The 23028-nt window shown below is 40.8% G+C and overlaps 1 protein-coding gene across 1 annotated transcript in view; it reads left to right on the top strand.

Moving 5' to 3' along the window:
• Window positions 1-8833: 8833 nt before the first annotated feature.
• Window positions 8834-23028, top strand: part of TMPRSS11D (transmembrane serine protease 11D) — a 65166-nt gene continuing 50971 nt past the window's right edge. The window contains exon 1 of the mRNA XM_053583501.1: window positions 8834-8931. Coding sequence (XP_053439476.1) covers window positions 8924-8931 — 8 coding nt within the window. The 5' untranslated portion in view covers window positions 8834-8923. The remainder of the gene's footprint in view (window positions 8932-23028) is intronic.

The raw sequence follows: 23028 nt of genomic DNA, 5'->3' as shown, positions 1-23028 counted from the left end.
TCTATCAAACCTCCTCCCTCCCCTCCCTTCCCACTCCATTTCTCTCCTTCATCCTGGGCTATAGTTGTGATCTATCATTCATAAGAAAGTGTGAGTAATAAAAGTTGGTTTCATAAAAGTACTGAGCACATTGGATACTTTTTCTTCCATTCTTGAGATACTTAGGAGAATATGTTCTAGGTCCATCTTTTTTACATAAAAGAGGTAAAGTCTCCATCTTTTTTAAGACTACATAGTATTCCATGGTATACATATACCACAATTTATTAATCCATTCATGGGTCTATGGGCACTTGGGCTTCTTCCATGACTTGAGTATTACTAATTGAGCTGCAATGAATAATCTGGTGCAAATATCTTTTTTGCAAAGTGATTTTTGGTCTTTTGGATATACTCCTAGTAGAGGAATTGCAGGATCTAATGGCAGGTCTATTTTTAGATCCCTGAGTGTTGTCCAAACTTCTTTCCAAAAGGAACGTATTAGCTTGCATTCCAACCAGCAGTGCAGAAGTGTTCCCTTTTCTCTACATCCACACCAACATCTGTAGTTTTGGAATTTTGTTATGTGGGTACTCTTACTGGAGTTAGATGGTATCTCAAAGTGGTTTTGATTTGCATTTCTCTGATGATTAAAGATGATGAGCATTTTTTCATATGCCTGTCGACCATACACCTGTCTTCTTCAGAGAAGTGCCCATAGTGAAATGAGATCACTTGTTATTTTCTTATTAATAAGTTTGAGTTCTCTGTGGGTTCTGGTTATCAGACCTTTGTCAGAAATGTAATCTGCAAATATCCTCTCCCAGTCTGAGGGCTGTCTGCTTGCTTTACTTACTGTGTTCTTGGCAGTGCAGATCCTTTTTAGTTTGAGCAGATCTCAGTGATGTATTTTTGGTATTGCTTCAATTGCCCTGGGAGTCCTCCTCATAAAGTTTTCTCCCAGGCCAATTTCTTCAAGTGTTTCCCCTGCACTCTCCAAGAATCTTTATGATTTCATGTCTTAAGTTTAAGTCTTTTATCCAGTGAGGTCAATTTTTGTTAGAGGAGAAAGGTGTGGGTCCAGTTTCAGTCTTCTACAAGTCGCCAGCCAATTCACCCAGCACTATTTTTTAAATATGGAATCTTTCCCCCAATTTATATTTTTGGTAGGCTTATCAAAGATCAAATGACGATAAGTGTCTGGATTCATCTCTTGGTTCTCAATTCTGTTCCATACATCTACCACTCTATTTTTGTGCCAGTGCCATACTGTTTGATCACTATAGATTTATAGTATAGTCTGAAGTTTGGTAGCATGATTCCACCTGATTTGTTTTTATTTCTGAGTCAAGTCATAGCTATTCAAGTTTTTTTCTGTTTTCATATAAAATGAAGTACTAGTTTTTCCAGATCTCTAAAGTATGACAGAGGTGCTTTGATAGGGATTGCATTAAATCTGTAGATTGCTTTGGGTAGTATGAACATTTTAACAATGTTGATTCTTCCCAGCCATGAGCATGGTAAGTTTCTCCATTTGTTGACATCTTTGCTATTTCTTTTCTCAGAGTTTCATAGTTCTCTTTATAGAGATCTTTCATGTCCTTTGTTAGGTACACTCCCAGATATTTCATTTTCTTTGGCACTACTGTAAAGGGTATAGAGTCCTTGACTGTTTTCTCAGGTTGACTGTTGTTGGTATATATGAATGCTACTGATTTGTAAGTACTGATTACAAGCTAGGTTTGGTTTGTTTTTTTTTTTTTCAGTTTTTTGGCCAGGGCTGGGTTTGAACCCACCACCCTTGCCATATGGGGCCAACGCCCTACTCCTTGAGCCACAGGCACCTCCCCAACAAGCTAGTTTTTAAATAAATCTCTTCTACATGTGTGCAGTGCCTAGCATATTGGTTCTACTTCTCTACAGAACCCTGAGTAAAACAAAATCTTTTAAGTTTCTGTTTCCTCAAGTGAAAACTAAGGATAAATATTCCTATTTCATATAGGTCAAGGACAATAAATGGAATATACAAAAATCAATTTTTTTGTCAATAAAAATATAAATTTGTCAAAATCAGATCTGAGGAAAATGAGATGACTGCCTAAGATCAGGAAGGGATTTTTTTTCAATGGACTTAGGGGTATAGTGTTTTTTTGACACTCAGATGGGTTGTATTGTGTGAGTCACCTGGACAAGCACATTGTACCCACAGGCAATTTCTGACGCCTCACCCTCCTCCCACCTCTCTCCTTCTGAGTCCCCAAAGTTGATAATCCCAGTCTGTGGACCCTGAATCCCCATCATTTACCATGAATGCCCTCTCACTTGTCATTGCGAACTGCAATATTTGTTTCCCATTCCTGAGACACTTCATGTGGGATAATGTCCTCCAGTCCCCCCACCATGGAGCTGCAAAATACATTATTTTATCCATTTTATGGCTGAGTAGTATTTTCTTTATTCATTCATCAGGTGATGGGCACTAAAGTCAATTCCACATCTTTGAAATTATGAATTGTGCTGTGATAAATATTCTGGTGCAGGTGTCTTTTTGATCAAATGCTTTGTGTTTTGAGTCAGAGTCTTACTTTGTTGCCCTGGGTAGAGAGCAGTAAGGTCATCACACTACCCTCCAGCCTCAGCCTCCCTGCAGCACTAGTCTGATCAGTGCCTCTGATGACTCAAAACTCCCTCCTGTGGGGCAGTGCCTATGGCTCAACGGAGTAGGGCACTGGCCCCATATGCCAGAGGTGGCAGGTTCAAACCCAGCCCCAGCCAAAAAAACTGCAAAAAAAAAAAAAGACTCCCTCCTGTGTAAGGCTGCTGGATGCCACCTACCTCCACATTCTAATCACCCACTGGCAGTGAGAGATCAGCCCTGGACCTTGTCTTAATGCCTGTTTCTTGAGCCTCTGTTGGTGCCAGCTGCACAAGCCAAGATTTCTGTGCAGAGCACATCAGACAGGGCAGGAGCAGCAGGCTGTTAGGAGCGACACCTGCAGAAGAGAAGGGGGACTGGGAGAGGGCAAGCTGCCAGGCCAATCTGACACCATCTCTGCCAGACCATCAGGGAACTCGGGAGAAAACACTGTTTATCAGAGAAATCCACATCCAGTGGGAGCAGCTGTGTTTCACTGCTGTGCTGGCCGGGGCTGCCAGGGAGGAGCGTGCTCTTGGTGTGAAATCTGAGGCACGTCCACAGAGAAGCAGCAGAACACTGGTGGTGCAGCGAGCTTGGCTCTTTTCTCTGACAGTTCCATATCATGGCCTTGCTGGTCCCTGGAGGGACCATCCTTCCAAGGCAATGAATTTCCAAAGGCAAAGTGACTGCTACCAGCTCACACCCACAGCATCCTGTGGAGCCTTTGCAGTCCAGGCCACTAAGACATCCCTGCACCTGGAGCCCTTGAAAATGTTCAGACTAGCCAAGACTAAGGCTGCCTGCCCTGTCTCACCTGTTTTTTCCTGAAAAACCATAATAAAGGTTCTTAACCAGAGCTCCTCCTTCTCCCTATCCTCCTCACTAACTTGCCTTGTGTGGCCCCATGTGACCCTGTGTGGCACACTATGCACCCTTCTCCTGAAAAATGTAGGGAACAAACTTTCTTTTTGAGGTGACGCCTTCACCACACCTAAATGCAAATTCAGCCTACATTTGGAAGACACTCAGACTCTGGGGTAAGCTTTATCCTAGAGGAGGACCTGAAGGGCATCTCCGTATCTGCTGTAAGAATAATATTTTTAACAGCCAAAACAGTTGCAGTGCAGCAGAAAACAGTGAATTTTTAATCACTCACTCAATAATTCCAACTTGTAACTTTACGTAAATTATTCAGATTAGTAAATAAATGCTTACCTACTTTCCACGCAGGGATGACAGACCTGGAGAATGTGCACATCCATTCCCTCAGGTGTGCTGTGCAGCTACAACTAAACTGTGTGCCAAATGTCGCTGTAAGCATGAGGGGTTGTGAGCTGAGCGGGGTCACACTACAAGAACTAGCCCACCTGGACAGGGGAGATCCCTCGCAGAGAAGAAACTCATAAGCAGACCATAGCAATGATCCCTATTTAAGAACTAGGAAGAAAATTTTTGAAACAGGTCAGAAAAGACATTTAAAGTTGAGGGAATGGGAAAGAGAAACAGAGGCAACATGTTATGGTGACTAGAAGTCTGTGTATGGGGGGACAGGAACCAGGCACTCTGGGCCTTGCCACCATATAAGGCTGGGTGGGTCTTATCTTGAAGCTGTTGGATTGTCTTTTTTAAAAGAACAGTGGCATTACTACTTTTTTTTTTTTTTTTTTGAGACAGGGTCTCACTTTGTCGCCTTGGGTAGAGTGCCATGGCGTCACAGTTAACAGCAACCTCAAACCCTTGGGTTCAAGCAATTCTCTTCCCTCAGCCTCCTGAGCATCTAGGACTACAGGTACCCACCACAACGGCTGGCCATTTTTTATTTTGGCAGGCCCAGGCCAGGTTCGAACCCACCAGCCCCGGGGCATGCGGCTGGCTCCCTAACCACCGAGACCATAACTACATTTTAATAATCATTTTGTAGTTATGAACAATGGGTCAGAGCAGCTTATCAGAAGACTGTGGTAGTGACCCTGCTGCAGTGGTCTGTAGCCAGGAGGATAGGACAGAAGAGAAAAATGGGCTCAGTCAGTGGGGCCACACAGGGCTGAGGAAAGACACAGAGCCACCATAGTCTCTGGTGCAGGAGAGCTGGTGTGAGTGGGAGGTGGCTTGTGGAACTGGGGAGGCCTGCAGAAGCAGGATTAAAAAGAGGAAGAAAATGGGGGCACAGAGCACAAATGAAAGGGTTCACCTCTGGGAAGAGGAGCCTTCTCCACTGTGAACTATAAAAACAACAGGAGGAAATTGAGGGCGGTCAGCCTAAAGCCAGCTAGTTTTTCTGCAGCAGTAGAAAGGTAAGTCATCTGTTGAAAGCAAGGAAAGGGAATAAAGGATGGAGAAAGAATGTTTGGAGAAGAGTAGGAAAGATTCAAAATGGGCTTTTAAAAAACTAACTGACCAAGGAAAACCAGCTGTATTGCTGGGCAGTACTGAAGAGCTGGCTAAGACTAGTAGTCATAATTTTATAATGCCATTGATCTTAAAATAGATACTACTTAGGACAGTCACCTGAACTCATACTGTTTGGTGACTAACCAAATAAAAGATCACTTACAAGTCTTTTGCGGATATACTGAATAATTTTAATAATCAAATTTATCAGCTAGAACTTTACGTAGGTGAAATGATTGATGGTGTTATACATTAGATGTATTATATTCATTCGATCTGATCTCTGGATATGGAGAAAAAGCATGAGTCAAATTTGCTCACATGTGCAGAGGTGGAACTCATTGTCCACAGAAGAAAATGACTCTGGGCAACTCAAGGGTGCTGCTGTGGGGCCTTCGGAGAGAGGTGTAGGACACCCAATCAGGGCACTTCTCTGACCTCATACTACTAAAAATTAGCTAAAAAACACCTACATGTGGAAAGCACAAGACAACACAGAAGCCCTTACACCTTGTCCTGGGTGTTGGATTTCTTAAACCATGTTCGCACAGACTCCTTGGGCTAAGATAGGGTTGGAAAGGCAAAGTAATGCATGCACCTAGAGAAGGGACATTTTGGAAATGCCCAGGGGCACTCCACTTTCAGCTCTGTAACCCTACACATGTGCACACATGTGCACACACTCACATATGCACATACAAGGCACACATACACATAAGCATGCAGACGTATGTACAAGCACACTCACACATGCACATATATGGCACATGTGCACACACACATGAGCACAAGCAGCACACACACATACAAGCACACACACAGCCTCTAGAACAAGCACGGGGCGAACTGCTGAATGTGTGGAAGCGTGAAATCCATTAGTTCCTCTGATTTGACTTGAATTAATGTAATTCTCACAACTCTCTGTAAACAGAAAGGTCCAGATTTTATTCAAGGTGTGTCTGGCTCCAGGGAACGCTGTTCCTGGAGACATCATGCCTGAAGACACAGCCTTGAAGACACAAACCCTGAAGACATCCTGCCTTGAAGCCTTGTTCTCTTGTGTTTATCCTCTTACCTCCAGCTACTTCCACCAGTCATAATCCACAAAATTAAATTTAGTTGCTTAGTGTTCTTACTTCATAAAAAAGTAAAATATAGAAAAATAAAAAATGTAAATTTAGACATACTCCCCAAATCTGATTATTACCTAATTTTTAATTAGAATTTATAATGAATATAAATACTTGTATTAAGTAACTTCTTACTGCTTTAAAATGGTGGGCATATTTGTTATCTTTCTTTTTCTGTCTTTACAGTAGCTGTGAGAGGGAGCTCAGGACAAAGTCATTACCTACCAAAGCCATGTGACTCCTGACAAAATCCTGCTGGCACACACCTATTAGATCATCTGATTTGGGTTGTTTTTTCTGCGTTGTTGTTAAAACAGGTTCCATTGAATGATTCATACTTCCTTCAAAACCAGGTGGTTGTATTAGACACATTTGGGGAGAAATATGTCCAGAGTATAAGATTGAATGATTTAAAGAGAGTCTCTTTACTACCACCTCTCTCCCTCAGCCATGGCAGGCAAAAGAACAAATCTCAATGCTTCTTATTACACAGTTAGTTTTCCATGAAAATAAAGGGTCTCTATCTCCCTGAAGACTGTTTTTGTCAGCCTGCTCCAGTGGGGTGCCTTGGTTTCATGACTATTCAAGTTTTATTATTCTTCTGGTTGGACAGTCACAAATCAAGCCTATAACAGAATGAAGGGGGTTACTCTCCCAAGAGGACTTGTATTTTTGTATTTTTCATATAACGTGACTCTACATTCCTTATTCTGACAATGGCTGCCCCTTAGCAGCACAGCTCAAGCCTTATCTCGCCACCCTCTCAGGACCAGCAGCCCAAGTGATAACGCCTGCCAGGTCCCCAGTGAGCAGTCCCTTTGCCTCATAACCATAATTCTGTGCTCTACTTTCACCTTGTGTAGGCTCATCACAGACATACAGGAAGTCACTTTAGACTGAATTCAGCTTCCCCAGGACACTCCCCTGACTCAGCCCCAGCTCTACTGTGAAAGTCACAGGCACCCAGGCCTGTACTTACCCATGAAGTCATTGGACATCCAAATAATACATGTTGACAAAGCACTTGCCAGGTAGAAAGGTCTTACCCACATATTCCAGGAAATACAAAGATGTACAAGAAAAAGACTGCATAGTTAGGGAAGAGTGATATAAATGAAAAATAAAAGGTAACACTTAAAATCCTAGAAAAATTAATAAAACAAAAGTTAATTTTTTAAATCCATTAAAACATTTAAATCATTTAGCCCAATAAGACTCTAATTTATTCTGAGGAAAAACTTAGCTATAGGGCAAAAAAAAGAACTATGTTTGTGAAGGTGGTCATTAAATGAATCATCTACAATAAAAAATAGAAAATGTCTAAATACTTCACAGTAAAAGATAAATTTCATTATTTTATAATGAGTCCATTCAGTATAATATGATTCTCCCTTTAACATGCAGCTATTAAAATTATTAATAATTGATTAATCTAGATACTTATTTGTGAGTTTGAAGTTATATAAAACACAAAGTTATAAATGTATAGTTTCTAAAAATAAAAATTAGCAATAGGAACATACCTATGAAATACCATTAAGTGTAAAAAGCAAGTTATACACTAGGACATGACACAGCTGTATGTAAATGTACTCGAAGTTAACATGTGAAACGAAAATGTTTTGTTTAGACACCTTTTTAAAAAAAAATTTAAATATCATTTCATTTTATTTTATTAAAAAGAGCAAGGCAAAATTACAAGTGTGAGATACAGAGTCTAAAATTGTATTTAGGAAGGGTAATAAAGAGCCACGTACTCCTCTTTTCACGGTCTGGTTGCTCATCATGTAGAATATGTGTGGGTCGACGCACATCCCAAGTTGTAGTCTTGCAATAACTTTATTAACCATCATCTGTCAGCAGTGCTGGATAAGCCCAGTTCAGTGAGGCTCCCTGTGAGGCTCCCTGACTCTGCCTCCCACTTTGTCAGTCCACACTTAGGCGCCTGGAGGACTAAGTGTTTTTTTGTTTTTTTCCTTAAGGCACACAATTTATTGGTGAAAAAGGTGAAACTGGTGTTTACATTTCAGCACCCAATCTAATTCTATTAGCGATTCCCCAGTCACATGCGGAACTAGTCTCCTGGTCTGGGGCAGAGAGGGGATGCCCCACCTGCCCCTGCTGTGCTGGCCCATTTTCTTGGCTCTGGTTTGCCTACAAACCCTGACCACACCCCCGTCTTCCTCTGTCCACCTTCCTTCTGGCAGTAGTCTGTTAGGCGGCTTTTTCCAAAAGACAGTATTTGGGAAAAAACGAGGTGCCTTCTAGTTCCTACCATTCTGTTTCCTGTCCACTGTTTTGTGCACCTGCTAAATTCCTGCTCTTGTTCATATATTATGAGAAAAACAGTACTTTCCACAGACTGGCAATTCAAGATAGTTACCATTAGTGTATGGGAAGTACATTCCGATAGTTCCTGGCTTGCTGTGACAATATAATAACTTGGACAAAAGTATCACATTCTCTTGAATTAAAAATGTGAAGTAGTGGCAGAGTTTCAAAACATACCTGTCACCCACAATTGTATTTAATCACAGTTTATCAGAATACACAAAATTCTAACTCATTTGTGAAGTTTCCTGTCTGTTTCTGATTCATTCAAGTCATACTATGGGTTCAAGTTGATCCCTTCAGACTTGTTCAGCAAGTTGGGCTTTAATTATATGGGATTTCCTCCTTTGTCTTCAGCTACAGATCACACATAACACATGAGAGTCTTTCATTTGAGTGGGACCCTGAAAGCAGTTGGAAAGACAGGAAAAAGACCTCTTCATTAAGGATTAAAATGTATAGGTAAGTCCTGTTTTTGGTTCTCAGCTCTAAAAGATTTACTAAAAGATTTACTATATCTGAGAGCACTTCACACATGAAAAATAGAAGCCTGAGAAGTTCTGGACATATCTGGCAAGCTTCTAGTTATTTCTCTGAAAACTTTATTGAAATGCTTATATATTATTTAGGTTATATTGTTTAGATAAGGCACTTGGCTGCTTGACTAAATTTTTTACATAGTGAGTACTCTAAAAGGATGGCTTAGCATTAGACAACATACCTTTAAATAAGGAAGTATTTTTGCTTCTCATGTTTAACTTTTCAAAAAATAATGTGTGGATTTTTAAAATGTAATCAGTAAACAATTTTTCTATTATTTGAAAACTTGTTGAAGATTCTTCATCTTAACTTCCATCACAGTCTCATTATTAGCTATGAAATACACACTGAATCCTTACATCCATCTTAATAATGTAAAGACAGTATTTCATTAACTTTTAAATAGTTGTAGAATCATTATTTTCAAGAAAGGTCTTGATAATACTTAAGAAAAAATAATATTTGTCCAGTTTTATCGGTAATGAACAATTATTTCCATGTACTTTTTCATAAAAAAGCAGCAAATTGTGATATAACTGTAGTCAAATATTACAATCTTAATTAAAACAGTGAAATCATTACATAATTTGATGTGTTTACCTGTGCCTTTGAATATGTACATTGTACATATTGTTTTACTGTGAACACAGAAAAACATGATGATAATGTTGAAAATGAAATGATATTGAAAATAAAAACATGGACAATGCATTGGCTATGATAAGTGCAGTTGAATTTAAGCCTCTTGAACACTGAAAAAATCAAAAGTCAAACCATTTCAAATAATAAAAATATATGTACAATCATGTGCATTTCATATATATGTATAGAGTAAGTTTCCAACAATAGAAGAAAATAAAATAAAGTGCTCTCACATTCATACAATTAATATGAGGAATTTGTTAAAATAGGTTAAAAACTATGAAGTTATTTATATATTAAATATGTTTTCATTTGATATGACAAAAGCAAATCACAAAATTATATTTACTTATCAGCTATAACTATGTAAAACTATACATGTGAAAAAGTCTAGTGAAAAGCTAATTAGGTTTGTTGTATTAAATTAGTGACCTTATGAATTATATTTTCTCATTATTCCCAAACTTTCTAGAACAGTGTAAATGTGCATTGGAATAACAAAACAATTTAGATTGTATTTTGCTAAACCATTTTAACTTTAAAGAAATTTCGCTAATTTTTTAAAAATTTATTCTCTTATAAAGCAGCTAAATATACATCAAAATGTTATTCACAGGAAAATAAAGGAAGACATAAATGGGGCAAATAATGAAAGATATGTATGTTTTCAGAATGGTTTGAATCAGTCTAATTTCTAAATGTGTCTATCATGCACAGGAACTTTGACACTCAATTACAGCCAACTTTGCCAATTCCTTTCTAGAGGCCGTAGGAATATTTTATCTTTTAGGCTATCTTTATTACTAATAATTAGTAACAGGGTATCTGAATCAGGGAGGTGAAAGGAAATAGAATTGTATAATCTATTTTTTAAGTTGTCTAAGTAATTTTTGTATAATTTTAGATAAATCTACAGATAATTCTGAAATACCTTTGGCTGAGAATAGGCTGCCTTGGGTGGTTTGATTGCTTCTATACAAAAATTAAACTCCCAGACTTTTCCAAGTTGTCCTCTCCTGAGGTTTGCAAAGGTGGAATATTCCTGTTCTCTCCTTTTTGAAGAAAATCCTGCCACAGGGTCAGGGGCCAGGGCAGCCATTCACTCATGTCAGATTCTTGGGCATTTCTGATTCTCTCGGGTCCACCAAGATTATACAAAAACTGTGAAATGAGGTTGGGGAAATATAATAAAGACATATACTGAAATTCAGAATGTGGTTTGGGGAAAAAATTAGGGTGAAGGAGCGTATCAGGAACAGGCAAGTCCTAGCAGGTTCCTCCCACCTAACAAATCTTGTTTCCATTCACTACCCTTTTGTCTGTGCTCATATGATGAATTCACCACAGGGATGTGCCAAAACCAATCAGATGCCTCCCAACAGCCCAGAAGAACATGAGACAAAAGCGGGGGAAGCCATCACTGTCAAAAATGCATCCCAAACTCCGCCTGTTGTTTAGTCCTGGATTTTGAATTACTATTTTAACTTCCTCAAACCATGCTTAAAATTGTAAATTGTTAATGCAAAAATATATATCTTAATAGAATTTATGCAGCTGGGGTGAATTTGTCTTTGCAGACATGGAGTACTAAAATAGTGCATTTAAAGTACAAGTTTTTGCATAAAAACCCTGGGCTGCATGCTAAAACAGTGGCCACATCTGGCATAAATGTCTTCCTAAGGGTGGTCTGGGACGGCCTGCATTATGATACATGAGAGGTGCAACCAGTCCTCTGGGGGCACATGTTTTCCAGCAAATTCCCCCCTGTTCACTGCTAATGTGTCCTCCAGAAGGCACCTGCAAGCCATGTCCTCAGAAACACCTCCACGATTGTTGGCACCTAAAATACATCCTGAGGCAGAGACCCAGTGTCTGCCACTGTAAGGAAACTTACAGTCATTTGGTCCAAATTCCTTAAAAGATATTGCTACAACTTGAAGAACTCTATTCTTTTGAACAAATAAAATTTCAGTTTTTGAGGCATCTCCACAAATATATCCTGTCCTATAACTGACCTCTCTCCACCTTGCCCAATGTAACTTACCTGGCGTGATATTTTCATTTTTTCATAGTTTTACCACTCATGGGTACGTAGCTAAAAACATACATATACACACACATACACACATACACACACACACATACACACATATTTACATAGGTACACACAAATATACACACACATATATGTATGTATGTGTAGTTTAGTTCATGCTCATAGCTACATGGCATTCCATTGTAGGAGTCCTCTATAACTTAAACATCCACTCTTCTGGTATTTTTCCAGAACATATAACACAGCTCTGCACGTTCTAGAACAGGTCCAATGATGCAAACAGGCAAGGGTTTCTCCTGGGCCTGTTGCTGCAGATGGACTTTCTAGGTCACATGGTATAATAAGCATTTTTGTCTTTAGCCTATTATCTCTTTTCTGGTTACAAAAAGGCTCTTGTCTCCATGGTCCTGAAATAGCTCTGTCTTGCTCTCACTGATCCTCCACGTTGCAAATGCAGTGACCAGGTCTCAGGTGCGCTTGGCCCCCCCACAGGAGACTATTCTTTCCTTGAGACACGAGCTTCGCAAAACCTCAAAGCACCATTCTCTCCTAGTTTTTCTCCTGCCTGAGTGCTCAAAAGTTGCTATTTTAACAGTTTCTCTTACTACATCCTTATTTTCCTGCCCCCACAAAGTTTGAGGGCTTCGAAGCACCGCCCTTCTGTAGTTCCACTTGCATTCTGTACAATCCATCCAGACCCACAGCTTTCAACACTGTACAAGCTACTGGTTCCCTAGGATGGATAGTCACTCCAGTCCACAATTGTTCACTAGAAAACGCAAAATGCTCTTGCTTGAGTGACGTTTAATGTCATGTGGTGAAATAAACCACTTTGAGGCCAAGTGCAGTGATTCACGCCTCTAACTTCTGCACTCTAGGAGGCTGAAGTGGGAGAATCCCTTGAGCTCAGGAGTTCCAGACCAGCAAGAGCAAGAGTGAGACCCTGTCTCTACTAAAAATAGAAGAAAAAACAAACATACTAGCTGGATATTGTGGTGGGTGCCTATAGTCCCAGCTACTCAGAATGCTGAGGCAGGAGAATTACTTGAACCCAGGAGTTTGAGGTTCCTGTGAGCTATGATGCTGCCACAGCAGGCTACCCAGAGTGACAGAGTGACACTAGATCTCAAAGAAGGAAGGAAGGAAGGAAGAAGAAACTACTTGAATCCTACCCATCCAATTACTTTATTTGTAAATCTTTTCATGATATTTATCCTATGACCTTTATTAGATTTTTTTCATTCAGTGTTCAGTCAGGGAGCAAATATCTACTCTCTGCATATCTGATCTGTAGGAGTGTTAGGTGCCAACATGCAGATTTGGAACAGAAAGACATGGACCTTGTCTTCATGTTGCTTATTGGGAAGACACTAAAAATAATTAAATAAGAAAATTCCCCTCTGTTTATATGTAGTTGGCTGTAAGTGCTATGAAGAAAAGTGTAAGAGCTTTGATTAATTAAGATAAATGGAAGCAACTGTCATTGCAAATATTTATTCTGTGGAAATCTCAGCAGAGCCAAAATTTTACTTTATTTTACTTTACTTATCTTTACTAAAACCCACAACCTCCCTAGCCAAATGGCAACCACATTGCTGATTAACATAAAATGTATAATTTCATTTTGATTTGTTTAATAAGATGACACTGAAATAAGTATGATAACAGAATGGATCAAACGACTCTAGGTGCTCATGAGAGGTTGAGGAATTATTATGTCAGCAGGAACTTAAATGCAAGCAGGAATCAGATCGTGCTGGTCCTTGAAAAGCACATAAAGGATGTTCCCTTAGAGAAATGCAGAGCTGGTGAAGACTTGAGGAGTTTTAAAAGATCGTGCTGGCTTGCTATGGAGAGGGAAGTTTCCATCCATGAAGGGGGACCAACTGGAGAATGTTCAATGTTTCAGAGAAGGAGGAGGGGGTGAGAGGAAAGCAGTACAGTTGTGGATGGCTCAGTGATGCTACATGGGGACCTGGCATTCAACAGGACTTGGGGTGAGGGCTGTGCGAAGTGTGATTTCCAGGTTTTCCATATGAATCGGTTGGTGAATGCTGATACCATCTACTGAGAAAGAAAATGCCACAAAAGGGCCTATTTGCCAGGACAGGAGAGGGTCAAGAGGTTCAGAAAGGAGAAGACAGTCAGTTCAGTCCTATGGCAGTGGAGCTCTGAATATCCACAGAGACCATGCAGGACGTGGCCGGTGTCGGTCTAGGAATCAGGCGCTGATCAGCCGCGTCTACAGAGGGTACATACACAGAGTGTGGCCTCGATGTGTCTTGTCCACATTCCCAGGGCACTTGTAAAAATGCAGGTGTTCAAGCAGCAGGACCAGGCCTTCTGGAAAGTCGCGGGAATTTACTTTCTCAGATCCTCAATAATTTGTGCACAGGAATCAAAGAAAGCTTTGATGGTAACGAGCTGACTGAACAGACCAGCTGCAAAGGACATGCAGGACAGTCTGGGTGGACACTCGGGTCTGAGCAGCAGAGTGAGCCATCACAAAGCCCTGAAAAATGAGGGTGGGCCAGAAAGATAAAGAGTACAGAATCATGAAAATCAAAAGAAAAGGAATGTTTCAATAGAAAGGTATGTTCAAGGGTAGGAAATGCTGCCAAAAGCCCATCCCTGGAGGTAATAAGCACCTCAAGGCAAGGGTAATTCTTTGGCCATTTTAAAAATGCTCCCCTCATTAATAAATACTTAATGTACTTTATAGCCATTAATAAGTACTTAATGGCTATTAGTTTTTTCAACATTCATTCAATATAGAGCATAGAGCATGTCCTAGTTGCAAACACCAGGGAAGCCTCAGAGAAAGAGCACAGATGAAAACCTGGGAGGCCGGGTGCCCTCTGTGCCACCACCTGCCCTCTCTGTATGTTCCTTTACACAGGTGGCAAGTTGGAGTGCATATTTCTTTCTTTGTTTTTTTTTTATTAAATCATAGCTGTGTACATTAATTCACACATGGGGCACCATACTGGAGTGCATATTTCCTGAAGCTTCATTCCACTACTCACACTTTATGATTCTAACAAATGCTATCAATTTTACAAAATGTTACCTTAAAATATTATATTACATGTGCACCTTGAATATATATAATTTTTAACTGTCAGTGAAATATCTTAAAATTAAAAGTAGTTAACTTTAATGTCATATCATGTGATATGGTGTATGTATCATATATAACAATTTATATTATTTCCAGCGAAGACTAGGTTTTACATAGAAGAAGAATATAGAATTCATGACTTATTGAACACACACCAGAGTTCTAAGTACTATATAAACAGCACTGCATTTAACCTCTGAACCTTGAGGTTATGATAATTCTTAGTTTGTAAAGGTGGAAAGTAAGTCTCAGATTTCATCACTTGCTATTGGTCATGTGGGTCGATCTAATTATAGAACTTATAGTTGTTATCACTACTGCACTACATTACCATTCTGTATTATCTGTGTGGTAATTAAAAGTACAGGCATCTGGACATGGATAGTGTTTCAGGGTAAGTTTTTTATAAAAACAACAGAAACTGAGTAAACATGTACATTTTCAGCATATGGAAAGGAATCCCTTATGGATGTGACTCTACTTGCCAATGCTAAAGACCATAGCAATGGCCAGGTGTGGCAGGTCTCATGCCCACAATCCGGCACTTTGAGAGGCCTTGGAGGGAGGATCACTTGAGGCCAGGAGTTTTACATCAGCCTAGGCAACATAGTGAGACCACATCTCTACAAAAGCAAGAAATAAAAAAAAAAAAATTAGATGGGCATGTTGGCAGGTGCCTGTAGGATCAGCTACCTGGGAGGTTGAGGTGGTTGGACCATTTGAGCCCAAGAGTTTGCGGTCAGTGAGCTACGATTCCACCACTGCTCTACAACCTAGGTGAGAAAGTGAGGCCTTGTCTCAATAAAGAAAAAAAAAAAAAGCCAATATTCACAGAGCACACAAAGCCAATATTACCCCACCTTCTGACCCAGCCCATTCCCCCTATTCTCTCGCTGTGTACATTCATTTAATGAACAGATCATTGAAAACAGAATGTATCTGCAGTACTTTTCACAGCCTCTAAAGAATGCACTCTCTAGAATAGGCCTCAAAAATATTCATTCTGTAGACTTTAGAACTCTATACATTTCATCATGACACAAAATTATCCCGAAAACGCTTAAATCTTTCCTCTGCTTCTGAAGACAGTCTGGGCAAGAAGCCAATAGGATTAAATTCAAAAGGGGCTGAGTACAAGATATTGTTTTTAAAAATATATTGATACAGGCAGTGCCTGTGGCTCAGTCGGTAAGGCGCCAGCCCCATATACTGAGGGTGGCGGGTTCAAACCCGGCCCCGGCTGAACTGCAAACCAAAAAATGGCTGGGCGTTGTGGCGGGCACCTGTAGTCCCAGATACTCGGGAGACTGAGGCAGGAGAATCGCTTCAGCCCAGGAGTTGGAGGTTGCTGTGAGCTGTGTGATGCCATGGCACTCTACTGAGGGCAATAAAGTGAGATATATTCTCACTTTATATATTCTACAAAAAAAATATATATATATATATATTGATACGACTAAATATTACCCAAGAGTATTTGAATTTGGATTTGGTGCACAATTCACCAGAAGCCACGTTTCTTTTCCTCTGAGAACAATCATCATTTACCGGATACAGTTAAATAGAATAAGCCGTTTCAAGTGGTAAATGGTCTCGGATTCCAGCCCCCACTCTTCACATGAATCACCAGTAATACCCTCAATCAGCTCCCGGGAGGAAGTCCCAGTTCATTCCTGAGTTCTCTATTTGATCATCATCTGTAACTTATATTTCCCAGTAGGTGCTCACATGTCTTTCTTCAGTTAGGCCCTTTATTAATAGATTTTTACTTTTTTAACCTGTCCATTTAAAATCCACTTCTTTTATCTTTCTTCTGCTACATCTTACCCACCTCTCCATTCTTACAGCCAATATAGCACTGTGGTAAATATTTGCATATCAAAACATATCTAAACACAGAAAAGGTATGACAAAAATAAGGCATTAAAATCTTACAGGACAGGCAGTGCCTGTGGCTCAGAGGGGTAGAGAGCTGGCCCCATATGCTAGAGGTGGCAGGTTCAAACCCAGCCCCTGCCAAAAAAAAAAAAAAAAAAAATCTTACAGGGCCCTTGTCCCCATGTGCAGTCCATGGTTGACCAAAATGTGCCTATGACTGTAATTCTGTAATATAGGGTCTATATACTTTGGTGAAGTGATAAGTTAAGGTATGGAATGTCTAGTTTTTATCCAGCAGCAAAGGAGGATTGTCCTTGGACTTGGACTTCAGGAAACAAAGAATCTACTATGCCTTAGTCATCCAAACGCCAGCAGGATGGCTAGATAGGAGGGAGTATGTTGGTGACATCAGTTTGCAAACTGGGAAAAGATCATCTTTGCTGTGGACTAAGACTGTCTCTGAAGATGGGAGGGCAGATTAGGCTTATGCCTTAACCCAGGCCTGTGTTACACAATAGAGTCAGACACACTTAGCAAGTTTCAGGAGGTTCTACATATTTAGGAGGGGAGCCGAGTACCTGTGCAGCTGGTAAACATACTTGCAACATACATCTCAGTTGACCTTGGTGCCTTATGAGCATTAAAATGAGGTGTAATTTGATGCTTTAAGTCAAAAGTTGAACACAAAGTTTGTGTGTAGTCTCTGTAGGCTGATTGGAACTGGCTTATGAGGAAAGAATGTTTATAAGGCCCATCTCTGCCTGGCCACAATTGTAAAGGCCCAGGTCAAAAAACAGAGGTAACAAAAGTCCCACAATTTTCCTCATGGCTTCCTATTATTAGGGAGTTTAGCAAAAATGTGGCTTTTCTTTTGTTGTGCCCAGATCTTGAAATCCCTCACAAAGACCACCAGGGAACCAAGTCCGATGCAAAAGCAAAAGGGCCTTTTATTGCAAGCTCAAGCTTGGGCTTCCAGGGACTCTGCTCCCAGGGACTCCCAGGGACTCCCAGGGACTCAAGCCAGGAGCCTTGAGCTCTAGAGCAGGGGGTTCTTATAGTCCGGCAGAGCGGGTGGGCATGCAAAGCTTGAAACAAAGGGGGCGCTTCTGGATTGGTTAGGTGGGGGGTCCCTGATTGGTGGGCGGTTGTCTCATGATTTCGGAGAATTGCCTGGGCTTGCCTGGGCTTGTCTGGAAAGTGAAACTTTCTGAGTGAAATGGTGAGGAAAGTGAAACTTAACTCCTCAGATGGCTCTGGTCTGGTTCTTTCACTGTTAGCCTTAAAAGTTGCCATGCCCTGGGCGGTGCCTGTGGCTCAAAAGGGTAGGGCACAGGCCCCATATGCTGGAGGTGGCGGGTTCAAATCTAGCCCTGGTCAAAAACTGCAAAAAAAAAAAAAAAAAGTTGCCATGCCCTAAGCTGTGGGTCCATAGGTGACTTTTCTTTCTATGACCTTAGGGCTAGTCTTAGATGATAAAGTGATAAATATTTTGGTGTCTCAGATCACTCCTTCAACAAAATCACTCTGTCTGTCTACAAATGTCAAGTATCTCTAATCTAATTGTATCTAAGCCTTTGCCACACAAAAATAGCCCCTGGACCAAGAGTCATGACATCATCCAGAGTTTGTCGGAAATGCTTAATCTTGGGACCCACCCCAGAGTCATTAATTGAAAATGTAAACTTTTTTTTTGAGAGTCTCATGATGTCACCCTCTGTAGAGTGCTATGCATCACAGCTCACAGCAACCTCAAACTCAAGTGATTCTCTTGCCTCAAGAGATTGGGCTTGGAAATCTTGGCTCAAGTGATTCTCTTGCTTCAGCTTCCAAAGTAGCTGGGACTACAGGTGCCCACCACAACACCCAGCTATTTTTTTGTAGTTGTCATTGTTGTTTAGCAGGCCCAGGCCAGGTTCAAACCTGCCATCCCCGGGTTTATATGGCTTACACTCTAACCACTGAGCTACGAGTGCCAAGCCTAAAATTTGAACTTTTAACAGGCAATTCATAGGTACATTAAAATTTAAGAGATACTAGACTGAACAATGGCTATACAGCTTCAAGGCAATCTCTTACATATCCACATGGAGAAGAAGGGGACAGCAAGAGGTCTCCTTGTGGCTTACCCATGAGTGAGCTCCTCTCCCCTGGTGCACACATCACCCCCATTCTCAGCCTGCAGAAACTCTCAGTGCTCAGGCAAGTTAGAACTCACTGAGTTCTGGGAACACTGTTCTTCTCAAAAATGCTAAGTATTTCAAAATAAATATTTCTGTGTGTGGGTAAGTTTGGGAAACACTGCTGTCTCATCAGTTCAAGCTGCAGAAGGCCAGGAAGAAATAGAAGATTTGGGAATGTACAAAGAAAAATCAATCGGCTCTTTGCCATTTAGCAACTTGAATTTAAACTTGAATTTTTCCCTGGGATTTCTCAGATATTTTTCTACTCTGACACTTGACAGGTAATGAAAATGTGTCTGACACTCTTCTGTGGGTCTACTTGGATTTATGAGCAAATTTCCAATGCCCGATTCACAACTCCACTCAGAAAGCAAAATGCAAGTGAGAGGAACATTGTCCTGTGAACATGTACATGTTCTACTACAATGAAGTAGAACATTTCAAAACTCTGACACTTTATATCTTATGTGGAACAAATTGTTTGCATTAAGGGTAACCACACCCACATCCAACAGCTCAGAGAGCTGCTGCCCACATGACACGGGGAGTCTCAGTGGACCTCAGGTTCTTTTCCTGCGTCTGAAGCTTCAGGCTCATCCTCATTGTCAATTGCTCAGACAGAGTTTGGTAATTTTATTTTTCCAGTAAGTCAATGATAATTAAGAGGTAAATTTGTTAACAACTTTATTGAAATTTAGTTATATGCCATTAAATTCACCTGTGTATGGTGCACAATGCAGTGGTTTCTGGTATATTTACAGAGAAATGCAACTATTCAAGTCCAAGCTAAGAACAAGTTCTTCACCCCAGAAGATACTGAAGTACTCAAGATACTCAAGTCCTTATTTCCCAAAGAAGATTTTCACAATAAAAAATTATACATTTAGATTGTTCTTAATCTTTCTATGTAATTTGAAGATACCCAGAAAAATAATGTTTGTTTTGGGTAGTTTAAAGGACATCTTTAGTTAAAAATGAAGAAACAAAAGGGAACGGAAATAAAGAGAAAGAATAAAGAAAGGGGAAGACAAAAGGGAATAAAACCTATTTACTTGAAAACTAAAGCCAGATAGGAAAAAACGCTATTTTGTCTATTTGAGAGGAAACAGGCAGTGAAGCAAGCACGTCTTCAACTAAATAGTCTTCTTGCTTGGAGACTAGGATGGGCTCTGGCCTGTCAATGGCTGTGCCTCCTGGAAGTCAGTACTGTGTTTAACCCTGTGCTCTCTAGGTAACTCGCACCACCAGTGGTGAGGAAGACAGCAGGTGGGACAGCCTCCCCCATCACAGGCCCTGCTGACAGGCCACCGGGACTAGGTGCAGGCTTTTCAACAAGGGCAGTGTCAAGACCTGTGGCTCCCATCATTTTGCCATCTGGTGACTCCTAGAGAAATACACTTAAAATTTTAGCATCGCAAAGTTCCAGAAGAAGTATTTCTATCTGTTCTATTGTTTTCAAACTGCCTCTGCAGGTTCACCTTTGGGGATATTTTACCCTCTACCAAATCCCTCCGCAGTGCCCAGTTGCACACAGAAAAGGCTCCATATTCTCAACTGTGGAGTAAGGAGCTCACCCCTGGGCAGCTGCGCTGTGCGGGCAAAGGAGATGTTCCTCATAAAAGCCAAGTGTGTATTAAGTTCAGCAGAACACAGCCTGGAATACAACGTTGAGTTCAGGCCTCATGACGTTGAGTTGACGTTGAGATGACAGAAATGCTGGGTTGTCTGCAGACATCTCTGAACAACTGCACAAGGCTGACTGCTACTGGACATGGAGGCGTACAGGGCATGAGGGGAAGTCGGGCAGGTCCTATAGACTGTCAGCATCGTTTTCAAGCCCTACTCAGTGATCTTTACCTTATCACCTGAGGAAGATGAGGCATGTGTCCATCTGTTTCTGCTGCTATACAGGAAATACCTGAGGCTGGATGGTCTGTAAGGAAAAGAGGCTGACTTGGCTAATGGCTCTGCTGGCTGTATAAGAAGCCTGACACCAGCATTGCTCTAGTGGAGGTTTCCAGGGGCTTCTACAGAAGGTGGACGGCACAGGGAGCAGGTGCCTTGTGGAGAGACAGTAGGAGGGAGTGGAGGGTGCCAGGATCTTTTAGCCAACCAGCTCTCATGTGGACTAAAGAGAGAAAACTCACCTCTCACCTTAGAGAGGGCACCATTCTGCTTATGAGGGACCTTCCCCAGGACACAAACACCTCCTGCCCAGCCTGCCAACACTGGAGATCAAATTTCAGTGTGAGATTTGGAGAGGACAAATGTCCGAACCATGTTAAGGCCTGAGTATGACAACACAGATATACCATCTCCTTCTATAGTTTAAAATAAAATATATATTGAATGAAGGTCAGAAACATCTGGAAATTCTTGCCTTACACAATGGGTGCAGAGCTGTCAGGAGCTCTGATGTGAAAAGGAAGCACTTTGCATTTCTCTGAGTAAGTCTTCCACAGTCAAGAAGTTCTTCCCATGAAAAGGCTACAAAACCAGCCTGACTCATGAATCAATACTCTCAGCTTTGGCACATGCCACGTTCCTTTGTAGTCTTTTCAGGAGCAGAATCTATTCCTGTTCCTAGCTGATGCTTTTCTAGGAAGAGTCCTTAAATGTGTTGAATATCAAGAAACCTGAATAATAGGACCACTTTCTAAAATAAAGGTATCATCCATGGGTTGATAGTAAGGAAAAAAGGAAGGAAAATAAAAATCTCTGCCTTCACAAACTTCTAAACCAGTGGAAAGAGACAGCCAACAAGCAAAACAACTTGTGTGCCATGAAGTGTTAGAAAGCTGTAGTGTGCTGCAAAACAATGAGCAATAGCGGTGATAATCAGGACAGGAGGCACGGTGTAGTTACAGAGGTCTCACTGAGGGGCTGGTCTTGCTGAGGGGCTGTCCACTCAGCCAAGACTTGAAGGAGGTGAGGAGCCCAGCTGGCCCTGAGGTAAAAGTGTCAGGACAGTGAAGATGGCAGGCACAAAGCCGGCGGTGTAGCAGGAGGCCTGTCACCTGTCCTGCTTGAGGAGCAGCTGGGAGGCTAGGGTTCTGGAGCAGGTCATGCAGGTGGAATGGGAGGTGGGGAGGACATAGGGTCACATTAGAAATTCCTGCAAGTAATGTCCTCCCACAGCTCTAGTAGGTGATCAGTGTGCGAGGAAAGTATCTGATGTCACAATTACCTTAATTAGCTGCTTCCTTCCTTGTTTGCTGGGGGAGGAAGGGTTACTACAAAAGAAGCACTCATTTGCAAAGAGCAAATAACAAGGGCTTATCCTATAGCTGTGAACTAGTAGGAAAAATCTATCTAAAATTAAACATTTGTTAATACATTCATGGATCAATGGGCACTTGGGCTTTTTCCATGACTTGGCCACTATGAATTGAGCTGCAATGAATAATCTGGTGCAAATATCTTTTTTGCAGAGTGATTTTGGTCTTTTGCTTATATTCCTAGTAGAGGAATTGCAGGATCCAATGGCAGGTGTATTTGTAGATCCTGAGTGTTCTCCAAACTTCTTTTCAAAAGGAACATATTAGCTTGCATTCCCACCAGCAGTGCAGAAGTGTTCCCTTTTCTCCACATCCATGCCAACATCTGTAGTTTTTTGTATGCCATGGAATACTATGCAGCCTTAAAAAAGATGGAGACTTTACCTCTTTTATGTTTACATGGATGGACCTGGAACATATTCTTCTTAGTAAAGTATGTCAAGAATGGAAGAAAAAGTATCCAATGTACTCAGTACTTTTATGAAACCAATTTATAATTACTCACACTTTCTTATGAAAGACAATCATAACTATAGCCCAGGATGAAGGAGAAAAATAGAGGGGGAAGGGAGGAGAGGAGGGAGGTCTGATAGAGGGAGGGTAAACAGTGGGACCACACCTATGGAGCATATTGCAAGGGTACAAATCAAATCTATCAAATATAGGACATAAATGTCTTAACACAATAATCAAGTAAATGAGGTGAAAGCAATATTAATTAGTTTGATATAAGCACTCCAAATTGTATAAAAAATAAACACATTGTACCCCACAAATGCATAAATGTATTCATGATCTATGTGTATATGACTTAATAGAAAAAAAAAATTAAACATTTGCTCTTGGTCTCATTATACTATGCCC

The sequence above is a fragment of the Nycticebus coucang genome, chromosome 1 (assembly GCF_027406575.1).
Source record: "Nycticebus coucang isolate mNycCou1 chromosome 1, mNycCou1.pri, whole genome shotgun sequence".
Taxonomy (NCBI): Eukaryota; Metazoa; Chordata; class Mammalia; order Primates; family Lorisidae; genus Nycticebus; species Nycticebus coucang.
The sequence above is the reverse complement of the archived record's forward strand: the minus strand, read 5'-3'. Positions and strand labels throughout refer to the sequence as shown.